Source organism: Eleutherodactylus coqui, chromosome 10, assembly GCF_035609145.1.
Source record: "Eleutherodactylus coqui strain aEleCoq1 chromosome 10, aEleCoq1.hap1, whole genome shotgun sequence".
NCBI lineage: Eukaryota > Metazoa > Chordata > Amphibia > Anura > Eleutherodactylidae > Eleutherodactylus > Eleutherodactylus coqui.
Genome location: NC_089846.1, coordinates 305,330 through 332,257, shown reverse-complemented (window position 1 = coordinate 332,257; position 26,928 = coordinate 305,330). Strand labels below are relative to the sequence as shown.

Below are 26,928 nucleotides of genomic sequence, written 5' to 3'. Positions count from 1 at the left end.
TTTGAGAAGCAGCTTTATTGATGAACATGATGATGAGAAAAACAACAGGATGCAGGAGCCGCGGGTCAGGGGGGTCGGCCATCTTCCTCCGGACAGGTCTGTGCTTTGTTAGATTCTATAGGGGTTGAGTGGTTAGACAAGTCCAGTGGGCCCGGATTACATATGGATCCTCACCACTAGAGTCCAGTGAAGAAGCCATTCTGAGAGGGATCAGTCCTGTCTGTCCGGCCAGATTTAACCCCTTTCCCAGGGACTGGGGTTGTGGAATATTTTGGAGGGTAACGTATGAACAGACGATCTTCCTCTCTCTTGATCCAGCGGAGGAGCTTGGTTATGACATTTATTGCACCCACCTTAGTCACTAAGGAGCTAAAGGCAGTGTACAATTCAAACTTACTAGTTACCTGCGGAGGAAAAGACAAAATAAGCCAAATTCTGACCTACACGGCAGCTGGTGCGCACAGATCGGGCACTGCAGGCCACGGACAGAAATCCGTGCGATAAATGGACACTTACTTTGCTGCCATTTTTCTGTCACCCTGTCCAACCCCAGCCCAATAACCTTACAGCCATAGCCATTAGGAGTCTGCCAGCTATGCCGACAACTGGCAGCTTTAGTATCAGACAAAGACCTCAGTGGCAGATCTGAGACCCCTGCGGTCCGGGCAAACTATGTTCAGCAGGTAGGATTCTAAGTTGCCAAATTGCTTTTGGATAAGCGGCGAGCAGTGTGCGGCAGCCGCTTATCCTCTGTCCCACCAACATGTTGATTCTGAGGATCTCAGACAGGACATGACTGAAGAAGTTACCAGTGATGACTGGCAGCCAACCGTTCGTTGGATGGGCACAACCAGACTGCTGTCCTAAACACATCTAGAATCAGTATACCATATGATAAGACAGCCTCAGGGTTAGGACATCCTTTACTTGTGCCTTGTGGTCGAAATCAGTGATCCCCAAGTAACCCAGATCTCCGTATACACCAGTTGTCTAACTGGATCCATGAATGATTTGGCACAACTGCACTCCAAACACAGAAGTAGAACTCACCCAGGCCAGCAGCGTCTCCTTCTCCGCCACGTGGTAAATTAGCCGCAGCGGTCTTGCCGAGCTGTGAATGCGGCAGTGGAGATACCGGTATAGGTCAAACAGTCTTTGTCGCTCCTCCTCACTTGAGTAAGGGCCATCTGGTTCAGGGCTGCAAGCCAACCGAGCAAAGCTGTTATACTCAGGATGTATATTACATCACATCGACGCAAAACCAATCTTTACTATATATTACAGGAGGAGAGAATGGAGAGGAGGACATGATGGAAACCTTTATATATGTTACAGGAGGGGAGAAGGGAGAGGAGGACATGATAGAAACCTTTATATATATATTACAGGAGGAGAGAATGGAGAGGAGGACATGATGGAAACCTTTATATATGTTACAGGAGGAGAGAAGGGAGAGGAGGACATGATGGAAATCTTTATATATGTTACAGGAGGAGAGAAGGGAGAGGGGGACATGATGGAAACCTTTATATATGTTACAGGAGGAGAGAAGGGAGAGGAGGACATGATGGAAACCTTTATATATGTTACAGGAGGAGAGAAGGGAGAGGGGGACATGATGGAAACCTTTATATATGTTACAGGAGGAGAGAAGGGAGAGGAGGACATGATGGAAACCTTTATATATGTTACAGGAGGAGAGAAGGGAGAGGGGGACATGATGGAAACCTTTATATATGTTACAGGAGGAGAGAAGGGAGAGGGGGACATGATGGAAACCTTTATATATGTTACAGGAGGAGAGAAGGGAGAGGAGGACATGATGGAAACCTTTATATATGTTATAGGAGGAGAGAAGGGAGAGGAAGACATGATGGAAACCTTTATATATGTTACAGGAGGTGAGAAGAGAGAGGAGGGACATGATGGAAACCTTTATATATGTTACAGGAGGGGAGAAGGGAGAGGAGGACCTGATGGAAACCTTTATATATGTTATAGGAGGAGAGAAGGGAGAGGAGGACATGATGGAAACCTTTATATATGTTACCGGATGAGAGAAGGGAGAGGAGGACATGATGGAAACCTCTATATGTTACAGGAGGAGAGAAGGGAGAGGAAGACATGATGGAAACCTTTATATATGTTACAGGAGGGGAGAAGGGAGAGGAGGACCTGATGGAAACCTTTATATATGTTATAGGAGGAGAGAAGGGAGAGGAGGACATGATGGAAACCTTTATATATGTTACCGGATGAGAGAAGGGAGAGGAGGACATGATGGAAACCTCTATAGGTTACAGGAGGAGAGAAGGGAGAGGAGGACATGATGGAAACCTTTATATATGTTACAGGAGGAGAGAAGGGAGAGGAGGGACATGATGGAAACCTTTATATATGTTACAGGAGGAGAAAAGGGAGAGGAGGACATGATGGAAACCTTTATATATGTTACAGGAGGAGAGAAGGGAGAGGAGGACATGATGGAAACCTTTATATATGTTACAGGAGGAGAGAAGGGAGAGGAGGACATGATGGAAACCTTTATATATGTTACAGGAGGAGAGAAGGGAGAGGAGGACATGATGGAAACCTTTATATATGTTACAGGAGGAGAGAAGGGAGAGGAGGACATGATGGAAACATTTATATATGTTACAGGAGGAGAGAAGGGAGAGGAGGACATGATGGAAACCTTTATATATGTTACAGGAGAGAAGGAAGAGGAGGACATGATGGAAACCTTTATATATGTTACAGGAGGAGAGAAGAGAGAGGAGGACATGATGGAAACCTTTATATATGTTATAGGAGGACTGAAAGGAGAGGAGGACATGATGGAAACCTTTATATATGTTACAGGAGGAGAGAAGGGAGAGGGGGACATGATGGAAACCTTTATATATGTTACAGGAGGAGAGAAGGGAGAGGAGGACATGATGGAAACCTTTATATATGTTACAGGAGGAGAGAAGGGAGAGGAGGACATGATGGAAACCTTTATATATGTTACAGGAGGAGAGAAGGGAGAGGAGGGCATGATGGAAACCTTTATATATGTTACAGGAGGAGAGAAGGGAGAGGAGGACATGATGGAAACATTTATATATGTTACAGGAGAGAAGGGAGAGGAGGACATGATGGAAACCTTTATATATGTTACAGGAGGAGAGAAGGGAGAGGAGGACATGATGGAAACCTTTATATATGTTATAGGAGGACTGAAAGGAGAGGAGGACATGATGGAAACCTTTATATATGTTACAGGAGGAGAGAAGGGAGAGGGGGACATGATGGAAACCTTTATATATGTTACAGGAGGAGAGAAGGGAGAGGAGGACATGATGGAAACCTTTATATATGTTACAGGAGGAGAGAAGGGAGAGGAGGACATGATGGAAACCTTTATATATGTTATAGGAGGACTGAAAGGAGAGGAGGACATGATGGAAACCTTTATATATGTTACAGGAGGAGAGAAGGGAGAGGAGGACATGATGGAAACCTTTATATATGTTATAGGAGGAGAGAAGGGAGAGGAGGACATGATGGAAACCTTTATATATGTTACAAGAGGAGAGAAGGGAGAGGAGGACATGATGGAAACCTTTATATATGTTACAGGAGGAGAGAAGGGAGAGGAGGACATGATGGAAACCTTTATATATGTTATAGGAGGACTGAAAGGTGAGGAGGACATGATGGAAACCTTTATATATGTTACAGGAGGAGAGGGGGACATGATGGAAACCTTTATATATGTTATAGGAGGAGAGAAGGGAGAGGAGGACATGAGGGAAACCTTTATATATGTTACAGGAGGAGAGAAGGGAGAAGGAGACATGATGGAAACCTTTATATATGTTACTGGAGGAGAGAAGGGAGAGGAGGGCATGATGGAAACCTTTATATATATTACATGGAGAGAAGGGAGAGGAGGACATGATGGAAACCTTTATATATGTTACAGGAGGAGAGAAGGGAGAGGAGGACATGATGGAAACCATTATATATGTTACAGGAGGAGAGAAGGGAGAGGAGGACATGATGGAAACCTTTATATATGTTATAGGAGGACTGAAAGGAGAGGAGGACATGATGGAAACCTTTATATATGTTACAGGAGGAGAGAAGGGAGAGGAGGACATGATGGAAACCTTTATATATGTTACAGGAGGAGAGAAGGGAGAGGAGGACATGATGGAAACCTTTATATATGTTATAGGAGGACTGAAAGGAGAGGAGGACATGATGGAAACCTTTGTATATGTTACAGGAGGAGAGAAGGGAGAGGAGGACATGATGGAAACCTTTATATATGTTATAGGAGGAGAGAAGGGAGAGGAGGACATGATGGAAACCTTTATATATGTTACAAGAGGAGAGAAGGGAGAGGAGGACATGATGGAAACCTTTATATATGTTACAGGAGGAGAGAAGGGAGAGGAGGACATGATGGAAACCTTTATATATGTTACAGGAGGAGAGAAGGGAGAGGAGGACATGATGGAAACCATTATATATGTTACAGGAGGAGAGAAGGGAGAGGGGGACATGATGGAAACCTTTATATATGTTACAGGAGGAGAGAAGGGAGAGGAGGACATGATGGAAACCTTTATATATGTTATAGGAGGAGAGAAGGGAAAGGAGGACATGATGGAAACCTTTATATATGTTATAGGAGGACTGAAAGGTGAGGAGGACATGATGGAAACCTTTATATATGTTACAGGAGGAGAGGGGGACATGATGGAAACCTTTATATATGTTATAGGAGGAGAGAAGGGAGAGGAGGACATGATGGAAACCTTTATATATGTTACAGGAGAAGAGAAGGGAGAGGAGGACATGATGGAAACCTTTATATATGTTACAGGAGGAGAGAAGGGAGAGGAGGACATGATGGAAACATTTATATATGTTATAGGAGGAGAGAAGGGAAAGGAGGACATGATGGAAACCTTTATATATGTTACAGGAGGAGAGGGGGACATGATGGAAACCTTTATATATGTTATAGGAGGAGAGAAGGGAGAGGAGGACATGATGGAAACCTTTATATATGTTACAGAAGGAGAGAAGGGAGAGGAGGACATGATGGAAACCTTTATATATGTTATAGGAGGACTGAAAGGTGAGGAGGACATGATGGAAACCTTTATATATGTTACAGGAGGAGAGAAGGGAGAGGGGGACATGATGGAAACCTTTATATATGTTATAGGAGGAGAGAAGGGAGAGGAGGACATGATGGAAACCTTTATATATGTTACAGGAGAAGAGAAGGGAGAGGAGGACATGATGGAAACCTTTATATATGTTACAGGAGGAGAGAAGGGAGAGGAGGACATGATGGAAACATTTATATATGTTACATGGAGAGAAGGGAGAGAAGGACATGATGGAAACCTTTATATATGTTACAGGAGGAGAGAAGGGAGAGGAAGACATGATGCAAACCTTTATATATGTTACAGGAGGAGAGAAGGGAGAGGAGGACATGATGGAAACCTTTATATATGTTACAGGGGGAGAGAAGGGAGAGGAGGACATGATGGAAACCTTTATATATGTTAGAGGAGGAGAGAAGGGAGAGGAGGACATGATGGAAACCTTTATATATGTTTAAGGGGGAGGACATGATGGAAACCTTTATATATGTTTAAGGGGGAGGACATGATGGAAACCTTTATATATGTTACAGGAGGAGAGGAGGGAGAGGAGGACATGATGGAACCTTTATATATGTTACAGGAGGAGAGAAGGGAGAGGAGGACATGATGGAAACCTTTATATATGTTATAGGAGAGGAGGGAGAGGAGGACATGATGGAAACCTTTATATATGTTACAGGAGGAGAGAAGGGAGAGGAGGACATGATGGAAACCTTTATATATGTTACAGGAGGAGAGAAGGGAGAGGGGGACATGATGGAAACCTTTATATATGTTACAGGAGGAGAGAAGGGAGAGGAAGACATGATGGAAACCTTTATATATGTTACAGGAGGAGAGAAGGGAGAGGAGGACATGATGGAAACCTTTATATATGTTACAGGAGGAGAGAAGGGAGAGAAGGACATGATGGAAACCTTTATATATGTTACAGGGGGAGAGAAGGGAAAGGGGGACATGATGGAAACCTTTATATATGTTACAGGAGGAGAGAAGGGAGAGAAGGACATGATGGAAACCTTTATATATGTTACAGGAGGAGAGAAGGGAGAGGAGGACATGATGGAAACCTTTATATATGTTATAGGAGGAGAGAAGGGAGAGGAGGACATGATGGAAACCTTTATATATGTTATAGGAGGAGAGAAGGGAAAGGGGGACATGATGGAAACCTTTATATATGTTACAGGAGGAGAGAAGGGAGAGAAGGACATGATGGAAACCTTTATATATGTTACAGGAGGAGAGAAGGGAGAGGGGGACATGATGGAAACCTTTATATATGTTACAGGAGGAGAGAAGGGAGAGGGGGACATGATGGAAACCTTTATATATGTTACAGGAGGAGAGAAGGGAGAGGGGGGCAAGAAGGAAATATAAATATATATACACACACACACACACAGATGCCCAATTTGAGATTAGCTGGGGAAAGATCAGAGGTAATATCAGAAAAGCTTTTCCTTTGGCTACTTGCACGTGGATGTGTTATTGGTCTGAACGTTGGACAGAAGTAGCGCCCATTCATTAGAATAGGTTCATGTTTTATTCTTCCCCAATTTTCAGACGTGAATAGCACATGGTAATGCCGCTTCCACACACCTTGGACGGCACAATGCAAATAGCATCCAAGAATCTTGGGCTTAACGTTTAAGCTTCCTGTGTGCATGTACCCTTAAAGAGTAGTAGATGCTTGGAATAAACTTCTAGCAGATGTGGTTGGAAAATTAGCATTAAGTGAATGGAAGTGCAATCATGCAACCATTTCCAGTTGTAGGAAATTTGCAGTGTGGTGCACTTTCCAAATTCTGGGTTGTCACAATGTGATAGTAATGTTATTTGGATGTTGCCCCGCATCCATTGGCAGGCTAAGGCTCTGGGCTGCCATAATGCAGAGCTGGTGTCAGTGTGTAGCTGGAGCCCGGACAGGCGGATCACTACTTAGATTTCTCTTTTACAAATTCAGACTTATCAACACAAAGTACCTGGTAAATTGTGGAAGCTGTCTGTAAATGTCTGGGATGTCAAGGGGCTTGTACACAAAATGCAAGAGCTCCGGGACCCCTACAAGAGACACACTATAGGAACAGCAACGGAGGGCCCCGGCCAACGCCTGCAGAGAGTTCTGTGCTTCCATAGCCTCCTGGATCTTTTTCTTACAGCCGGACACTGCGTAAAAAGACTCTTTATCTGTGGATAGCAGCACCAAACACACAGTGCAGCTGGAGTCCAAGTATGAGATATAAGCATAGAAGTAGCCATCTGGGTTGAATCGTGGAAGGCAAATAGGAGTCCAGATCTCACCTGCCTGAAAGGCAGAGGAGGCTCCAATGAGGTTCAGCAGCAGGTGGAGGTCTGCAGGGTCCAAACGGCAATCCTCAATGACTGCTCGTTCTTGCACCACAGTCACAAGCTGGTGCTCTGCCACTAAGATGGAGAACACCAAATTGGGAGTGATCGCCTTGGTTAGAATAGAGCTCAAGGAGTCTCGCAATTGGCAAGGCAAGGCCACACACCGTACAGCCCCAAGGAGGAAGCCAGGGTCAGTATCCAGCAAGTCCAAGAGGCTATCCAGGATCTTTTCAGAGCCAGCGAGAAGGCGCCGCAGGTCGTAGTTCTTCTTGCGCTCAAATATCCGAGCAACACTGGCCTGGGTGAGCATGCTGATTATCTGGTAGTAAACGTACTGCAGCTCCTTCCCCAGCTGTTCTTCTGACTGAGGAGCCCGTGACACAGACACCAACACCAAGGGTCCCTGCTGCAGGAAGACCACCTTCTGTTTGTCTATCAAAGAAACAGAATAATCAGCCTCTCGACTTCACAAGTGAAACCCCCCAACAGCAGACATTGCACAACACTTGTCAACAGACCTCAGAAGCAGCCTTGATAATTACATCAGAGAAACATTCCTAAATCTGTCAGCTACTTCTAGCTTGTGGGCCGACAGTAGGTGCCCCGCTGAGGCCAGGCATGTAAGTGTTCGACTTATCTCCCTTGTCATTCCCCCACTGCGAGCGCTGAAAGCCACCAGTGTACGCATTGAGGGGCTCCGGACTCAGCGGCTCACCGGTCGGCCCATAAGCCAGAAGGTAGGGGACAGAGTCTTTAAAGCAAGAGATACAAAACATTCAAGGTTAAAGCGGAGATTTGTAACCTACGAACAATAAGTCCTCGGGCGGCTCAGGAGACGCACACGAGCAGAACATACTGATGGGTTGTCACATACCAGAATGGATGGAGCGGATGGAGTTATTTCCACTCTGAACAAAACTGACCAGCGCCATCATCACACCCATGGTGGAAGACAGGGCCTCTTCATTACCATACCGCGAGTAAATAGGCTTTCCTGCCTCGCTCAAGACAAACACGTGTTTCCGTTTTGTGCGCCAACTCTCTGCGGTGACATCCTCCTCCCGTTGAAGAGGGGCAGTGGGTGAGGACACATCAGACGGCACTCCTCCCATCACAGAGGAGATCCCAGGGAAGTCACCAGAGTCCTCTAATGTATTATCGGAATCTGTTAGGTCTTTCTGGTTGGGGTCGGCGTCCACAAGATCATCTGCCTTGGTCTCAGCAGCAGACGCCTCTATATTCTTCTGCTCCGGGCTCATTTCATTGCCATTATCTTCTGACAGCTCTACCCCAATAGCTTGCATGGACTGCGGTTGCTGGCTGTCACCATCCATTAGTCCACCAGTCTCGTCATCAATTGCATCCAACCCACAGTCACTTGTAGCTAATCTCCCTGCATTAACTACAATAGTCACCTGTGGGTCCACCCTTAAAACCACATTTGAGGTTTCTGCTACTTCTATTAGGCCACCGCTTTCCAAACTGTTTTGCTCAAGACTTTGCTCAGCAGTTCTGTTGTGCTCAGGAGAAGAATACGAACTCTCGCCTCGTACGTTGGTGGCATCAGTGCACTCGTGTAAGACACGGTGGCGGTTCTTGAGCTCATGTGCTGGAGGGCCATCATGTACGGACCCATGAGGACATCCCTCGTCTACTGCAGTATGTAGAGCTGGATCTTCTGGGACGTCCGGTGGTGATAACAGGGCTTGAGGGTCATAGTGTGCAGCCCCATGAGGACATCCCTCGGTTCCGGCATTATGTAAAGCTGGATCTTCGGGGATGGCCAATGGTGATGACAGGGCTTGAGGGTCATCGTGTGCGGCCCCATGAGGACATCCCTCATCTACTGCAGTATGTAGAGCTGGATCTTCGGGGACGGCCAATGGTGATGACAGTGCTTGAGGGTCATCGTGTGCGGCCCCATGAGGACATCCCTCATCTACTGCAGTATGTAGAGTTTGAACTTTTGGGACATCCGGTGGTGATGACAGGGCTGGAGGACCATCGTGTGCGGCCCCATGAGGACATCCCTCGTGTACTGCAGTATGTAGAGTTGGATCTTCTAGGATGTCCGGTGGTGATGACAGGGCTTGAAGGTCATCGTGTGTGGCCCCATGAGGACATTCCTTGGCTGCAGCATAATGTAGAGCTGGATCTGCAGGAACGGCCAATGGTGATGACAGGGCTGGAGAACCATCGTGTGCGGCCCCATGAGGACATCCCTCGTGTACTGCAGTATGTAGAGCTGGATCTTCTAGGATGTCCAGTGGTGATGACAGGGCTTGAAGGTCATCGTGTGTGGCCCCATGAGGACATCCCTCGGCTGCAGCATTATGTAGAGCTGGATCTGTAGGAACGGCCAATGGTGATGACAGGGCTTGAGGGTCATCGTGTGCGGCCCCATGAGGACATCCCTCGTCTACTGTAGTATGTAGAGCTGGATCTTCTTGGATGTCCGGTGGTGATGACAGAGCTGGAGGACCACCACTTGTCTCATATTCTACACGTTCCCGGTGATCTGCTGGAGAAAAACAACAACTTTACGCAAGGTTTCAGGAATATTACAATTATCTTACCATATGGTTAAACGTGGTGTTTGAATGGGATTAAGAAAGCCTCTACAGGTGGAGACCCCACAGACGGCGTCCACTGAACATGCAACGGACATTTGGGGACAGTGTAATATATTGGTATATGAGGAGAAGGAGGTCGTCGTCCATGTATTATATTGGTATATGAGGAGGAGGAGGTCGTCGTCCGTGTAATATATTGGTATATGAGGAGGAGGAGGTCGTCGTCCGTGTAATATATTGGTATATGAGGAGGAGGAGGTCGTCGTCGGTGTAATATATTGGTGTATGAGTAGTAGGAGGAGGTCGTCGTCCATGTAATATATTGGTATATGAGAAGGCGTTGTCATCTGTGTAATATATTGGTATATGAAGAGGAGGAGGTCGTCATCCGTGTAATATATTGGTGTAGGAGTAGGAGGAGGTTGTCGTCCGTGTAATATATTAGTGTATGAGTAAGAGGAGGAGGAGGTCGTCGTCCGTGTAATATATTGGTGTATGAGTAGGAGTAGGTTGTCGTCCGTGTAATATATTGGTATATGAGGAGGAGGAGGTCGTCTGTGTAATATATTGGTATATGAAGAGGAGGAGGTTGTCATCTGTGTAATATATTGGTGTATGAGTAGTAGGAGGAGGTCGTCATCCATGTAATATATTGGTATATGAGAAGGTCGTTGTCATCTGTGTAATATATTGGTATATGAAGAGGAGGAGGTTGTCATCTGTGTAATATATTGGTATATGAGAAGGTCGTCGTCATCCGTGTAATATATTGGTGTAGGAGTAGGAGGAGGTTGTCGTCCGTGTAATATATTGGTGTATGAGTAGGAGTAGGTTGTCGTCCGTGTAATATATTGGTATATGAGGAGGAGGAGGTCGTCTGTGTAATATATTAGTATATGAGGAGGTCGTTGTCATCTGTGTAATATATCGGTATTGGAGGAGGTCATCATCCGTGTAATATATTAGTATATGAGGAGGAGAAGGTTGTCTGTGTAATATATTGGTATATGAGGAGGAGGAGGTCGTCGTCCGTGTAATATATTGGTGTATGAGTAGTAGGAGGAGGTCGTCGTCCATGTAATATATTGGTATATGAGAAGGTCGTTGTCATCTGTGTAATATATTGGTATATGAAGAGGAGGAGGTCGTCATCCGTGTAATATATTGGTGTAGGAGTAGGAGGAGGTTGTCTGTGTAATATATTGGTATATGAGGAGGTCGTTGTCATCTGTGTAATATATCGGTATTGGAGGTGGTCATCATCCGTGTAATATATTAGTATATGAGGAGGAGGTCGTCATTTGTGTAATATATTGGTATATGAGGAGGAGAAGGTCGTCTGTGTAATATATTGGTATAGGAGGAGGAGGTCGTCTGTGTAATATATTGGTATAGGAGGAGGAGGTCGTCTGTGTAATATATTGGTATATGAGGAGGAGGTCGTCTGTGTGATATATATTGGTATAGGAGGAGGAGGTCGTCTGTGTGATATATATTGGTATAGGAGGAGGAGGTCGTCTGTGTGATATATATTGGTATAGGAGGAGGAGGTCGTCTGTGTGATATATATTGGTATAGGAGGAGGAGGTCGTCTGTGTAATATATTGGTATAGGAGGAGGAGGTCGTCTGTGTAATATCTAAAGCTGGTGGGAAGCTGTGTGGTAGTTGGAGAAGAGGAGGAGGTTGTCTGTGAGAAGCAGGAGGTCTGTGTAATATATTAGTATTTGAGGAAGGGGTCATCTGTGTAATAGATTAGTGTATGATGAGGAGGAGGTCATCTGTGTAATATATTGGTATAGGAGGAGGAGGTCGTCTGTGTAATATATTGGTATAAGAGGAGGAGGAGGTCATCTGTGTAATATATTGGTATAGGAGGAGGAGGTCGTCTGTGTAATATATTGGTATAGGAGGAGGAGGTCGTCTGTGTAATATATTGGTATAGGAGGAGGAGGTCGTCTGTGTAATATATTGGTATAGTAGGAGGAGGTCGTCTGTGTAATATATTGGTATAGGAGGAGGAGGTCGTCTGTGTAATATATTGGTATAGGAGGAGGAGGTCGTCTGTGTAATATATTGGTATAGGAGGAGGAGGTCGTCTGTGTAATATATTGGTATAGGAGGAGGAGGTCGTCTGTGTAATCTATTGGTATCGGAGGAGGAGGTCGTCTGTGTAATCTATTGGTATCGGAGGAGGAGGTCGTCTGTGTAATATCTAAAGCTGGTGGGAAGCTGTGTGGTAGTTGGAGAAGAGGAGGAGGTTGTCTGTGAGAAGCAGGAGGTCTGTGTAATATATTAGTATTTGAGGAGGGGGTCATCTGTGTAATAGATTAGTGTATAATGAGGAGGAGGTCGTCTGTGTAATATATTGGTATAGGAGGAGGAGGTCGTCTGTGTAATATATTGGTATAGGAGGAGGAGGTCGTCTGTGTAATATATTGGTATAGGAGGAGGAGGTCGTCTGTGTAATATATTGGTATAGGAGGAGGAGGTCGTCTGTGTAATATATTGGTATAGGAGGAGGAGGTCGTCTGTGTAATATATTGGTATAGGAGGAGGAGGTCGTCTGTGTAATCTATTGGTATCGGAGGAGGAGGTCGTCTGTGTAATATATTGCTATAGGAGGAGGAGGTCGTCTGTGTAATATATTGGTATAGGAGGAGGAGGTCGTCTGTGTAATATATTGGTATAGGAGGAGGAGGTCGTCTATGTAATATATTGGTATAGGAGGAGGAGGTCGTCTGTGTAATATATTGGTATAGGAGGAGGAGGTCGTCTGTGTAATATATTGGTATAGGAGGAGGAGGTCGTCTGTGTAATCTATTGGTATCGGAGGAGGAGGTCGTCTATGTAATATATTGGTATAGGAGGAGGAGGTCGTCTGTGTAATATATTGGTATAGGAGGAGGAGGTCGTCTGTGTGATATATATTGGTATAGGAGGAGGAGGTCGTCTGTGTAATATATTAGTATATGAGGAGGAGGTCGTCTGTGTAATATATTGGTATAGGAGGAGGAGGTCGTCTGTGTAATCTATTGGTATCGGAGGAGGAGGTCGTCTGTGTAATATATTGGTATAGGAGGAGGAGGTCGTCTGTGTGATATATATTGGTATAGGAGGAGGAGGTCGTCTGTGTAATATATTGGTATAGGAGGAGGAGGTCGTCTGTGTGATATATATTGGTATAGGAGGAGGAGGTCGTCTGTGTAATATATTGGTATAGGAGGAGGAGGTCGTCTGTGTAATCTATTGGTATAGGAGGAGGAGGTCGTCTGTGTGATATATATTGGTATAGGAGGAGGAGGTCGTCTGTGTAATATATTGGTATAGGAGGAGGAGGTCGTCTGTGTAATATCTAAAGCTGGTGGGAAGCTGTGTGGTAGTTGGAGAAGAGGAGGAGGTTGTCTGTGAGAAGCAGGAGGTCTGTGTAATATATTAGTATTTGAGGAGGGGGTCATCTGTGTAATAGATTAGTGTATGATGAGGAGGAGGTCGTCTGTGTTAGATAATGCTGTGAAATAAAAACCATCTGCTCACGTGCAATTCCGGCATTCCCCCCACTCCCTCCAAGGGTAGTGGAGCTGTCTTATCCTCCCCCCTAAATTTGTCCCCATGGGATGAGTTATATATGTACCAAGTGTGGTTGAAATTGCTGTAGGCGTTCATTAGTTATGGTGGCACATACATCCGAATATTTATCCTCCTTCTAGGGGAGGGATGTTACTGACAAGAAGTGTATATATGTATATATAATATATTTTCTCCTTCTATTGGGGGGTGTGGAGTTACTGACAAGAGTGCGTGTGTATATATATATATATATATATATATATATATATATATATATATATATATACACACACACACACACACACACACACGTACTTATTAGGAAAATATAGTACCAGTATTTCTGGTACTATAGCACAGCTGTGCTACAAGGCACATACACTATGATTCCCACACATTAGACACAGCTCTACTACACCCATCCCGATTCCTACACATTACACACACACAGGTCTACTACACCCATCCCGATTCCTACACATTACACACACACAGGTCTACTACACCCATCCCGATTCCTACACATTACACACACACAGGTCTACTACACCCATCCCGATTCCTACACATTACACACACACAGGTCTACTACACCCATCCCGATTCCTACACATTACACACACACAGGTCTACTACACCCATCCCGATTCCTACACATTACACACACACACAGGTCTACTACACCCATCCCGATTCCTACACATTACACACACACACAGGTCTACTACACCCATCCCGATTCCTACACATGCTGCTTGCTTCTTCATGGTTATTTAATAAAGAAGACTTCAATGAATGCTGCCTGGTTCCTCCTCTCTACATTGCTGATCAACAGTGGACCCAGGGAGTCGGGACCCTAACTGGGCTATTGCATAGTGCCTTGCACCAGCGGTGTGGCTGAACCCTTGGAGTGCTGCTGTGTTTCTTTTTTTCTCCTACACATTACACACACAGGTCTACTACACCTAACCAGATTCCCACACATTACACACAGCTCTACTACACCTAACCAGATTCCCACACATTACACACACAGCTCTACTACACCCATCCTGAATCTCACATATTACACACACACACAGCTCTACTACACCTATCCCGATTCCCACACATTACACACACACAGCTCTACTACACCCATCCTGAATCTCACATATTACACACACACACAGCTCTACTACACCTAACCAGATTCCCACACATTACACACACACACAGCTCTACTACACCTATCCCGATTCCCACACATTACACACACACAGCTCTACTACACCCATCCCGAATCTCACATATTACACACACACACACACACACACACAGCTCTACTACACCTAACCAAATTCCCACACATTACACACAGCTCTACTACACCTAACCAGATTCCCACACATTACACACAGCTCTACTACACCTAACCAGATTCCCACACATTACACACAGCTCTACTACACCTAACCAGATTCCCACACATTACACACACAGCTCTACTACACCTAACCAAATTCCCACACATTACACACAGCTCTACTACACCTAACCAAATTCCCACACATTACACACAGCTCTACTACACCTAACCAGATTCCCACATATTACACACACAGCTCTACTACACCTAACCAGATTCCCACACACAGCTCTACTACACCTATCCCGATTCCCACACATTACACACACAGCTCTACTACACCTATCCCGATTCCCACACATTACACACACAGCTCTACTACACCTAACCAGATTCCCACACATTACACACACAGCTCTACTACACATAACCAGATTCCCACACATTACACACACAGCTCTACTACACCCATCCCGAATCTCACATATTACACACACACACACACACACAGCTCTACTACACCTAACCAAATTCCCACACATTACACACAGCTCTACTACACCTAACCAGATTCCCACACATTACACACAGCTCTACTACACCTAACCAGATTCCCACACATTACACACAGCTCTACTACACCTAACCAGATTCCCACACATTACACACACAGCTCTACTACACCTAACCAAATTCCCACACATTACACACAGCTCTACTACACCTAACCAAATTCCCACACATTACACACAGCTCTACTACACCTAACCAGATTCCCACATATTACACACACAGCTCTACTACACCTAACCAGATTCCCACACACAGCTCTACTACACCTATCCCGATTCCCACACATTACACACACAGCTCTACTACACCTATCCCGATTCCCACACATTACACACACAGCTCTACTACACCTAACCAGATTCCCACACATTACACACACAGCTCTACTACACCTAACCAGATTCCCACACATTACACACACAGCTCTACTACACCTAACCAGATTCCCACACATTACACACAGCTCTACTACACCTAACCAGATTCCCACACATTACACACACAGCTCTACTACACCTAACCAGATTCCCACACATTACACACAGCTCTACTACACCTAACCAGATTCCCACACATTACACACACAGCTCTACTACACCTAACCAAATTCCCACACATTACACACAGCTCTACTACACCTAACCAAATTCCCACACATTACACACAGCTCTACTACACCTAACCAGATTCCCACATATTACACACACAGCTCTACTACACCTAACCAGATTCCCACACACAGCTCTACTACACCTATCCCGATTCCCACACATTACACACACAGCTCTACTACACCTATCCCGATTCCCACACATTACACACACAGCTCTACTACACCTAACCAGATTCCCACACATTACACACACAGCTCTACTACACCTAACCAGATTCCCACACATTACACACAGCTCTACTACACCTAACCAGATTCCCACACATTACACACAGCTCTACTACACCTAACCAGATTCCCACACACAGCTCTACTACACCTATCCCGATTCCCACACATTACACACACAGCTCTACTACACCTATCCCGATTCCCACACATTACACACACAGCTCTACTACACCTAACCAGATTCCCACACATTACACACACAGCTCTACTACACCTAACCAGATTCCCACACATTACACACACACACAGCTCTACTACACCTATCCCGATTCCCACACATTACACACACAGCTCTACTACACCTAACCAGATTCCCACACATTACACACAGCTCTACTACACCTAACCAAATTCCCACACATTACACACAGCTCTACTACACCTAACCAGATTCCCACACATTACACACAGCTCTACTACACCTAACCAGATTCCCACACACAGCTCTACTACACCTATCCCGATTCCCACACATTACACACACAGCTCTACTACACCTAACCAGATTCCCACACATTACACACAGCTCTACTACACCTAACCAGATTCCCACACACAGCTCTACTACACCTATCCCGATTCCCACACATTACACACACAGCTCTACTACACCTAACCAGATTCCCACACATTACACACAGCTCTACTACACCTAACCAGATTCCCACACATTACACACACAGCTCTACTACACCTAACCAGATTCCCACACATTACACACACACACAGCTCTACTACACCTATCCCGATTCCCACACATTACACACACACAGCTCTACTACACCCATCCCGAATCTCACATATTACACACACAGCTCTACTACACCTAACCAAATTCCCACACATTACACACAGCTCTACTACACCCATCCCGATTCCCACACATTACACACACAGCTCTACTACACCTAACCAAATTCCCACACATTACACACAGCTCTACTACACCTAACCAGATTCCCACACATTACACACAGCTCTACTACACCCATCCCGATTCCCACACATTACACACACAGCTCTACTACACCTAACCAGATTCCCACACATTACACACAGCTCTACTACACCTAACCAGATTCCCACACATTACACACACAGCTCTACTACACCTAACCAGATTCCCACACATTACACACAGCTCTACTACACCTAACCAGATTCCCACACATTACACACACAGCTCTACTACACCTAACCAGATTCCCACACATTACACACACACACAGCTCTACTACACCTATCCCGATTCCCACACATTACACACACACAGCTCTACTACACCCACCCCGAATCTCACATATTACACACACACACAGCTCTACTACACCTAACCAAATTCCCACACATTACACACAGCTCTACTACACCCATCCCGATTCCCACACATTACACACACAGCTCTACTACACCTAACCAAATTCCCACACATTACACACAGCTCTACTACACCTAACCAGATTCCCACACATTACACACAGCTCTACTACACCCATCCCGATTCCCACACATTACACACACAGCTCTACTACACCTAACCAGATTCCCACACATTACACACAGCTCTACTACACCTAACCAGATTCCCACACACAGCTCTACTACACCTATCCCGATTCCCACACATTACACACACAGCTCTACTACACCTAACCAGATTCCCACACATTACACACAGCTCTACTACACCTAACCAGATTCCCACACATTACACACACAGCTCTACTACACCTATCCCGATTCCCACACATTACACACACACAGCTCTACTACACCCATCCCGAATCTCACATATTACACACACACACACAGCTCTACTACACCTAACCAAATTCCCACACATTACACACAGCTCTACTACACCTAACCAAATTCCCACACATTACACACAGCTCTACTACACCTAACCAGATTCCCACACATTACACACACACACAGCTCTACTACACCTATCCCGATTCCCACACATTACACACACAGCTCTACTACACCTAACCAAATTCCCACACATTACACACAGCTCTACTACACCTAACCAGATTCCCACACATTACACACACAGCTCTACTACACCTAACCAGATTCCCACACATTACACACAGCTCTACTACACCTAACCAAATTCCCACACATTACACACAGCTCTACTACACCTAACCAAATTCCCACACATTACACACAGCTCTACTACACCTAACCAGATTCCCACACACAGCTCTACTACACCTATCCCGATTCCCACACATTACACACACAGCTCTACTACACCTAACCAGATTCCCACACATTACACACAGCTCTACTACACCTAACCAGATTCCCACACATTACACACACAGCTCTACTACACCTAACCAGATTCCCACACATTACACACACAGCTCTACTACACCTAACCAGATTCCCACACATTACACACAGCTCTACTACACCTAACCAGATTCCCACACACAGCTCTACTACACCTATCCCGATTCCCACACATTACACACACAGCTCTACTACACCTAACCAGATTCCCACACATTACACACAGCTCTACTACACCTAACCAGATTCCCACACATTACACACACAGCTCTACTACACCTAACCAGATTCCCACACATTACACACACAGCTCTACTACACCTAACCAGATTCCCACACATTACACACAGCTCTACTACACCTAACCAGATTCCCACACATTACACACACAGCTCTACTACACCTAACCAGATTCCCACACATTACACACACAGCTCTACTACACCTATCCCGATTCCCACACATTACACACACAGCTCTACTACACCTAACCAGATTCCCACACATTACACACACAGCTCTACTACACCTATCCCGATTCCCACACATTACACACACAGCTCTACTACACCTAACCAGATTCCCACACATTACACACAGCTCTACTACACCTAACCAGATTCCCACACATTACACACAGCTCTACTACACCTAACCAAATTCCCACATTACACACACAGCTCTACTACACCTAACCAGATTCCCACACATTACACACACAGCTCTACTACACCTATCCCGATTCCCACACATTACACACACAGCTCTACTACACCTAACCAGATTCCCACACATTACACACAGCTCTACTACACCTAACCAGATTCCCACATATTACACACACAGCTCTACTACACCTAACCAGATTCCCACACATTACACACACACAGCTCTACTACACCCATCCCGATTCCCACACATTACACACAGCTCTACTACACCTAACCAGATTCCCACACATTACACACACAGCTCTACTACACCTAACCAGATTCCCACACATTACACACAGCTCTACTACACCTAACCAGATTCCCACACACAGCTCTACTACACCTAACCAGATTCCCACACACAGCTCTACTACACCTAACCAGATTCCCACACATTACACACAGCTCTACTACACCTAACCAGATTCCCACACATTACACACACAGCTCTACTACACCTAACCAGATTCCCACACATTACACAAACACACAGCTCTACTACACCTAACCAGATTCCCATACATTACACACACAGCTCTACTACACCTAACCAGATTCCCATACATTACACACACAGCTCTACTACACCCATTCCGAATCTCACATATTACACACACAGCTCTACTACACCTAACCAGATTCCCACACATTACACACAGCTCTACTACACCTAACCAGATTCCCACACACAGCTCTACTACACCTATCCCGATTCCTACACATTACACACACAGCTCTACTACACCTAACCAGATTCCCACACATTACACACAGCTCTACTACACCTAACCAGATTCCCACACATTACACACACAGCTCTACTACACCCATCCCGATTCCTACACATTACACACACAGCTCTACTACACCTAACCAGATTCCCACACATTACGCACACAGCTCTACTACACCTAACCAGATTCCCACACATTACACACACAGCTCTACTACACCTAACCAGATTCCCACACATTACACACACAGCTCTACTACACCTAACCAGATTCCCACACATTACACACACAGCTCTACTACACCTAACCAGATTCCCACACATTACGCACACAGCTCTACTACACCTATCCTGATTCCCACACATTACACACACAGCTCTACTACACCTAACCAGATTCCCACACATTACACACACAGCTCTACTACACATAACCAGATTCCCACACATTACACACACAGCTCTACTACACCTAACCAGATTCCTACACATTACACATACAGCTCTACTACACCCATCCGGATTCCCACACATTACACATACAGCTCTGCGACAGGGTACATCCATTATGATCCCCAAATAAGAAAAACACAGCTTGGCTCCTCCCACAGCAGTGACATCACCGCAGGTCCTTTAGCTCACCGTATCTAGGGTGGTGGTAGGTCGGTGTCCTAGGTCAGGACTGTTGAGTTGTCTGGCTTAGCTGTATTCTCACTTTGTTATTTTTATCCTCCCCTTTTCAAAAGCCCTAACTGTGTTGTTCTTCCGTCGGTCAGGCTCTGTGTTTCATATATGTTGTAGGACCTTCAATGGGGGCGGAGCAATGACATCACCCAGGGTGGAGCATGAAAAGCGCTCACATACTAACTGATATGTGGTCGTTAGTAGTTTGAGATATATATATATTGTCAGCAACATCCCCCCCTGAAAGCAGTAATATTAGATTTATATTATATATACATACTCACTGTCAGTATTATCCCCCCTAGAAGGAGTATACAGCACAGCTGTGCTGTGATCGGTATAATATATAACAACCACTGAGGTAACATGAAAGCTGCGCTGTGATTGGTTGTTACATATTATACTGAGGTAACATGAAAGCTGCGCTGTGATTGGTTGTTATATATTATACTGAGGTAACATGAAAGCTGCGCTGTGATTGGTTGTTATATAATATACTGAGGTAACATGAAAGCTGCACTGTGATTGGTTGTTATATATTATACTGAGGTAACATGAAAGCTGCGCTGTGATTGGTTGTTATATATTATACTGAGGTAACATGAAAGCTGCGCTGTGATTGGTTGTTATATATTATACTGAGGTAACATGAAAGCTGTGCTGTGATTGGTTGTTATATATTATACTGAGGTAACATGAAAGCTGCGCTGTGATTGGTTGTTATATATTATACTGAGGTAACATGAAAGCTGCGCTGTGATTGGTTGTTATATATTATACTGAGGTAACATGAAAGCTGTGCTGTGATTGGTTGTTATATATTATACTGAGGTAACATGAAAGCTGCGCTGTGATTGGTTGTTATATATTATACCGCTGAGGTAACAGGAAAGCTGTGCTGTGATTGGTTGTTATATATTATACTGAGGTAACATGAAAGCTGCACTGTGATTGGTTGTTATATATTATACTGCTGAGGTAACATGAAAGCTGCGCTGTGATTGGTTGTTATATATTATACTGAGGTAACATGAAAGCTGTACTGTGATTGGTTGTTATATAATATACTGCTGTGGTAACATGAAAGCTGCGCTGTGATTGGTTGTTATATATTATACTGAGGTAACATGAAAGCTGTGCTGTGATTGGTTGTTATATATTATACTGAGGTAACATGAAAGCTGCGCTGTGATTGGGTGTTATATATTATACTGAGATAACATGAAAGCTGTGCTGTGATTGGGTGTTATATATTATACTGAGGTAACATGAAAGCTGCGCTGTGATTGGTTGTTATATATTATACTGAGGTAACATGAAAGCTGTGCTGTGATTGGTTGTTATATATTATACTGCTGAGGTAACATGAAAGCTGTGCTGTGATTGGTTGTTATATATTATACTGCTGAGGTAACATGAGAGCTGCACTGTGATTGGTTGTTATATATTATACTGAGGTAACATGAAAGCTGCGCTGTGATTGGTTGTTATATATTATACTGAGGTAACATGAAAGCTGCGCTGTGATTGGTTGTTATATATTATACTGAGGTAACATGAAAGCTGCGCTGTGATTGGTTCTTATATATTATACTGAGGTAACATGAAAGCTGTGCTGTGATTGGTTGTTATATATCAGACTGCTGATATATATATATATAACAATATACAAGAAGTGCATATATATATATCTCCTCCTTCTAGGGGGGGGGGGATGATACTGACAATAAGTATCTCTATATATATATAAAGACGAAAGCCCTCACTGACTGACTCGCCAAAAGTTCTCCAACTTCCCGATGTCGTAGAAACATGAAATTTGGCACAAGCATAGATTATCTCCAAAATAGGAAAAGTAATTGGGTCCCAACTCCATTATTCAATTCTAGTGCAAAAGAATTGGTGTCGAACTTTTACGTACGTAATCTAAATCTCTCACTTCCCAATGTCATAGAAACTTAAAATTTGGAACGGCATTGATTATGTCATAAATGGGAAAAGTTAATGGGTCCCAACTCGATTATTCAATTCTAAGCGCAAAAGAAGTAGCGTCCAAATTTTATGTACGGAATCTAATTCTCTCACTTCCTGATGTCATTTTATATACAGTAAACGTCGCATGGTTACCTCACGTGGTGTTTCCTGGGTAACGCAGAGAACTATGCAAAATGGTGAACATATGTTTTTCCTCAGTATCTCTAAAGTAACCACGACTTCATAAGATTTTCCGTGTGAACACCAGATAAACACCAGTACCAAATTAACTCGGGCGAAGCCGGGTATATCAGCTAGTCTATATATATCCTCCTTCTGGGGGGGATGTTACTGACAATGAGTGCATATATATATATTATATATATATTATAGCGGTGCAGTGCACAGGGGGGCCTGTAGAGGACCAGAGACAGGACTCCTGGTGCGAAGGTTAACCAAGGGGTGGAGCAGGAACCAGATAAAAGCCAGTTCCTGCCAAAGACAAGAGAGAGAGAGACAGCTCAGTGGAGCTGGGAGGGCTGCTAGCCCAGGGTCTGGTGCAGACCAAGGCCAGAGGTTGACGCCCCTAACCTCAACACCTTAGAGAGGGCCAGCGCAGCAGAGGAAGGTGCTGCAGGCTGGTGGCCTGAAAAGGCAAAGAGTCCGACAGGGATGACGCCCCTGGACTCCCACCCAAGTTGGGGTGCTTATGGACATTGTGTGATGGGATGTGCAACAAACGCTGGCAGGAGCCAGACAAAGATATCTGCTATTCCTGAGCCGTATTTACCCGTGTGGTGCACCATTTTTTGGTACGAGACACCAGCGATCCCGAGGCAAGACTACCCCCCTTGCTACTATATATATATATATATATATATACACACACACACATATACACTCCTTCTAGGGAGGGGGGGGATGTTGCTGACAATGAGTGTATATGAATATCCTCCTTCTAGGAGGGGGAATGTTACAGACAATGAGTGTATATATATATCCTCCTTCTAGGGGGGGGTGTTACTGACAATGCGTGAATATATATATCTTCCTTCTAAGGGGGGGTGTTACTGACAATGAGTGTATATATATATCCTTCTGGGGGGGGTGTTACTGACAATGAGTGTATATATATCCTCCTTCTGGGGGAGGGGGGGTTGTTACTGACAATGAGTGTATATATATCCTCCTTCTAGGGGGGGGTTGTTACTGACAATGAGTGTATATATATATATATATATCCTCCTTCTAGGAGGGGGGGGGGGGCGGTTTACTGACAGTGAGTGCATATATATATATATATATATATATATCCTCCTTCTAGGGGGGGGGGGTGTTACTGACAATGTGTATATATATATATCCTCCTTCTAGGGGGGGGTTGTTACTGACAATGAGTGTATATATATATATCCTCCTTCTAGGAGGGGGGGGGGGGTGTTACTGACAGTGAGTGTGTGTGTGTGTGTATATATATATATATATATATATATATATATATATATCTATCCTCCTTCTAGGGGGGGGTTGTTACTGACAATGAGTGTATATATATATATATCCTCCTTCTAGGAGGGGGGGGGTGTTACTGACAGTGAGTGCATATATATATCCTTCTGGGGGGGGGGGTTGTTACTGACAATGAGTGTATATATATATATCCTCCTTCTGGGGGGGGGGGTTACTGACAGTGAGTGCATATATATATCCTCCTTCGGGGGGGGGGGGGGGGTGTTACTGACAGTGAGTGTGTATATATATATCCTCCTTCGGGGGGGGGGGGGGGGGGTGTTACTGACAGTGAGTGTGTATATATATATCCTCCTTCTAGGGGGGGGTTGTTACTGACAATGAGTGTATGTATGTATGTATGTATGTATATATATATATATATATATATATATATATATATAGTCCTTCGGGGGGGGGGTTGTTACTGACAATGAGTGTGTGTGTGTATATATATATATATATATATATATATCCTTCTAGGGGGGGGGGGGTGTTACTGACAATGTGTATATATATATATATATATCCTCCTTCTAGGAGGGGGGGGTTGTTACTGACCATGAGTGCATATATATGGTAGGCGGTCCCGTGGCTCTTATAGAGAGCGCGCCGGGTAATGCCAGCTTTGCCACAGCAGATTGTCCACCTGGCTAATCCCAGGATTAGCGGCTGCATGGATTTTCCGCGGCCGCCCTGCGTGGGTGTAAGGCTGGGTTCTCACACACCAGAATCCAGGAGGAAACCTCGCGGTTTGGCCGCAGCGAAAAAACGCAAGTTTTCCGCCTGGAAAGCGCTGCTTCAAAACGCGCAGGACTCAGCGGTGGGCTGTGAAGGGCGCTGCCATAGAGAGCGCATCCGCAGCGCAATTCAAAAAGAGGACATGCCGCGGCCGGCGGATCCGCAGTCCACATGGCTGGTAGTCCGGGGATTGGCAGCCACAGGGAATTTCCACTGCAAATCCGCCCTTTGAGGGCCTATGGCGGGGTCACAGGGCGGAGTTGCTGCGGTTTTGCTGCGGATTGCCGTTGCATATCTGCACTGCGGCAAAACCGCTGCGTTTGCAGTGCAAATGGGTTTTGCTAAAAAGCTGTTCCCACCGGACGGGTTTATTTTGCTCAGCCGCAGGGCGGAGATGAACTGCGGCGCGGTTTTCAAAGATGCAGCCTGTCCGTTCCGCAGTGTTTTTGGCCGTAGATCTCTATGGGCGCAGCAAAATACGCGGCAAAACAGAAAAAACGCTGCAAATCGGCCCTGTGTGAACCCAGCCTCAGGCCGCGGCGGAGCCGTCACTGCGCCCCCCAGAGACCCCAATACTTACCTCTGGAGTCTGCCATCCCGCATGCGCAATAGAGCGCGAGAGGCGCCGCAGTGTCATGTGACGTGCGGGCCGTATCACATGACACGCCCACAGCATCACATGACACAGCTGGCGGGGAAGCGGTTTCGCTGTGCTACAGCAGAAGATAGCGTGACGGACGGCTTCCATTGACTGCAATGTACGCCCGCAGCAAATAGAGTGCGCCGCCGGTGAGGACGGGAGATTTCGCGGTGCGGAATTCGGCGATGGAGCAGTGCGCCATTGGGTTCAATAGAACCTCATAGCTGCGGGCAACGCGGCGGAAATCCGTCCGTGGGAAGGAGGGTCTTCGGGTCGCTCAGCCTGAGGATCTGGTCGCCCCGGTTGGACTCACCGCTCTCCCCGCCCCACCACACGGTTGTGGTTCTTCCGCCCACGTCACCGCCGCCGGCACCTGCGGGGGACAGACATGGCAGCGGCCGTCCACTAGATGGCGCTCCAGACCCCAGAGTGTGACGGGAGCCGCGGCCTCCGCGCACTGCAGGGAGGGGAACCCGGCGTGTTATTCCGGCTGCCGCTCCCAGATGGCGGGGGGACAGCAGGGGGCGCCAGTGACCGACAACACCGCGGCATCATGAAGCCGCCTTCCCGTTCCCCCCCAATAATCCGGCATACACAGCTCCGCGGCTGTCGGTTACAACTGTCTCTACTTGCTGTCAGTGAATGGAGGTGCGGCGCTCCCGTCACTGACTACGGGAAGCGAGCTAGAAGCGGGTGCACCCACCGTACCGGACATCGGGGCTCAGGGGACAAATGCGCTGCTCGTCGGCTGCAGGACCTGTGGTGACGTCACGCCCACGTGACCCGTCAGCTGAGTGGGTGTGGAGCCACGCTGGTTAACGCCTTGTGCGCCGGGCCGGAGGAGCGTCGGTTAGGATTTGTGGACAGCGGGCAGATGTGTCATGTGACCCGTGCGGAAGCAACAGAGCAGTCATGTGACCCCTGCCGAAGTAACAGATCAGTCATGTGACCCGTGCCGGAGTAACAGATCAGTCATGTGACCCGTGCCGGAGTAACAGAGCAGTCATGTGACCCGTGCCAGAGTAACAGAGCAGTCATGTGACCCCTGCCGGAGTAACAGAGCAGTCATGTGACCCCTGCCGGAGTAACAGAGCAGTCATGTGACCCGTGCCGGAGTAACAGATCAGTC

The 26,928-nt window shown here is 45.7% G+C and overlaps 1 protein-coding gene across 3 annotated transcripts; it reads right to left on the bottom strand.

Moving 5' to 3' along the window:
* LOC136579862 (vacuolar fusion protein MON1 homolog B-like) lies at positions 1-26,653 on the bottom strand. Of its 3 annotated transcripts, none has more exons than XM_066579924.1 (5): positions 26,508-26,653; positions 8,404-10,050; positions 7,163-7,961; positions 1,051-1,198; positions 1-404 (listed from the first exon to the last, which is right to left on the bottom strand). In XM_066579924.1, the coding sequence occupies exons 1-5, from the start codon at positions 26,512-26,514 to the stop codon at positions 177-179; spliced, it is 2,829 nt and encodes a 942-aa protein (XP_066436021.1). In that variant the 5' UTR covers positions 26,515-26,653; the 3' UTR covers positions 1-176. The 3 variants fall into 3 exon arrangements, with proteins under 3 accessions (XP_066436021.1, XP_066436023.1, XP_066436022.1); XM_066579926.1 differs by having other exon boundaries at positions 7,694-7,961; XM_066579925.1 differs by having other exon boundaries at positions 8,404-10,047; positions 26,508-26,601.
* Between the last annotated feature and the right edge of the window lie 275 nt (positions 26,654-26,928).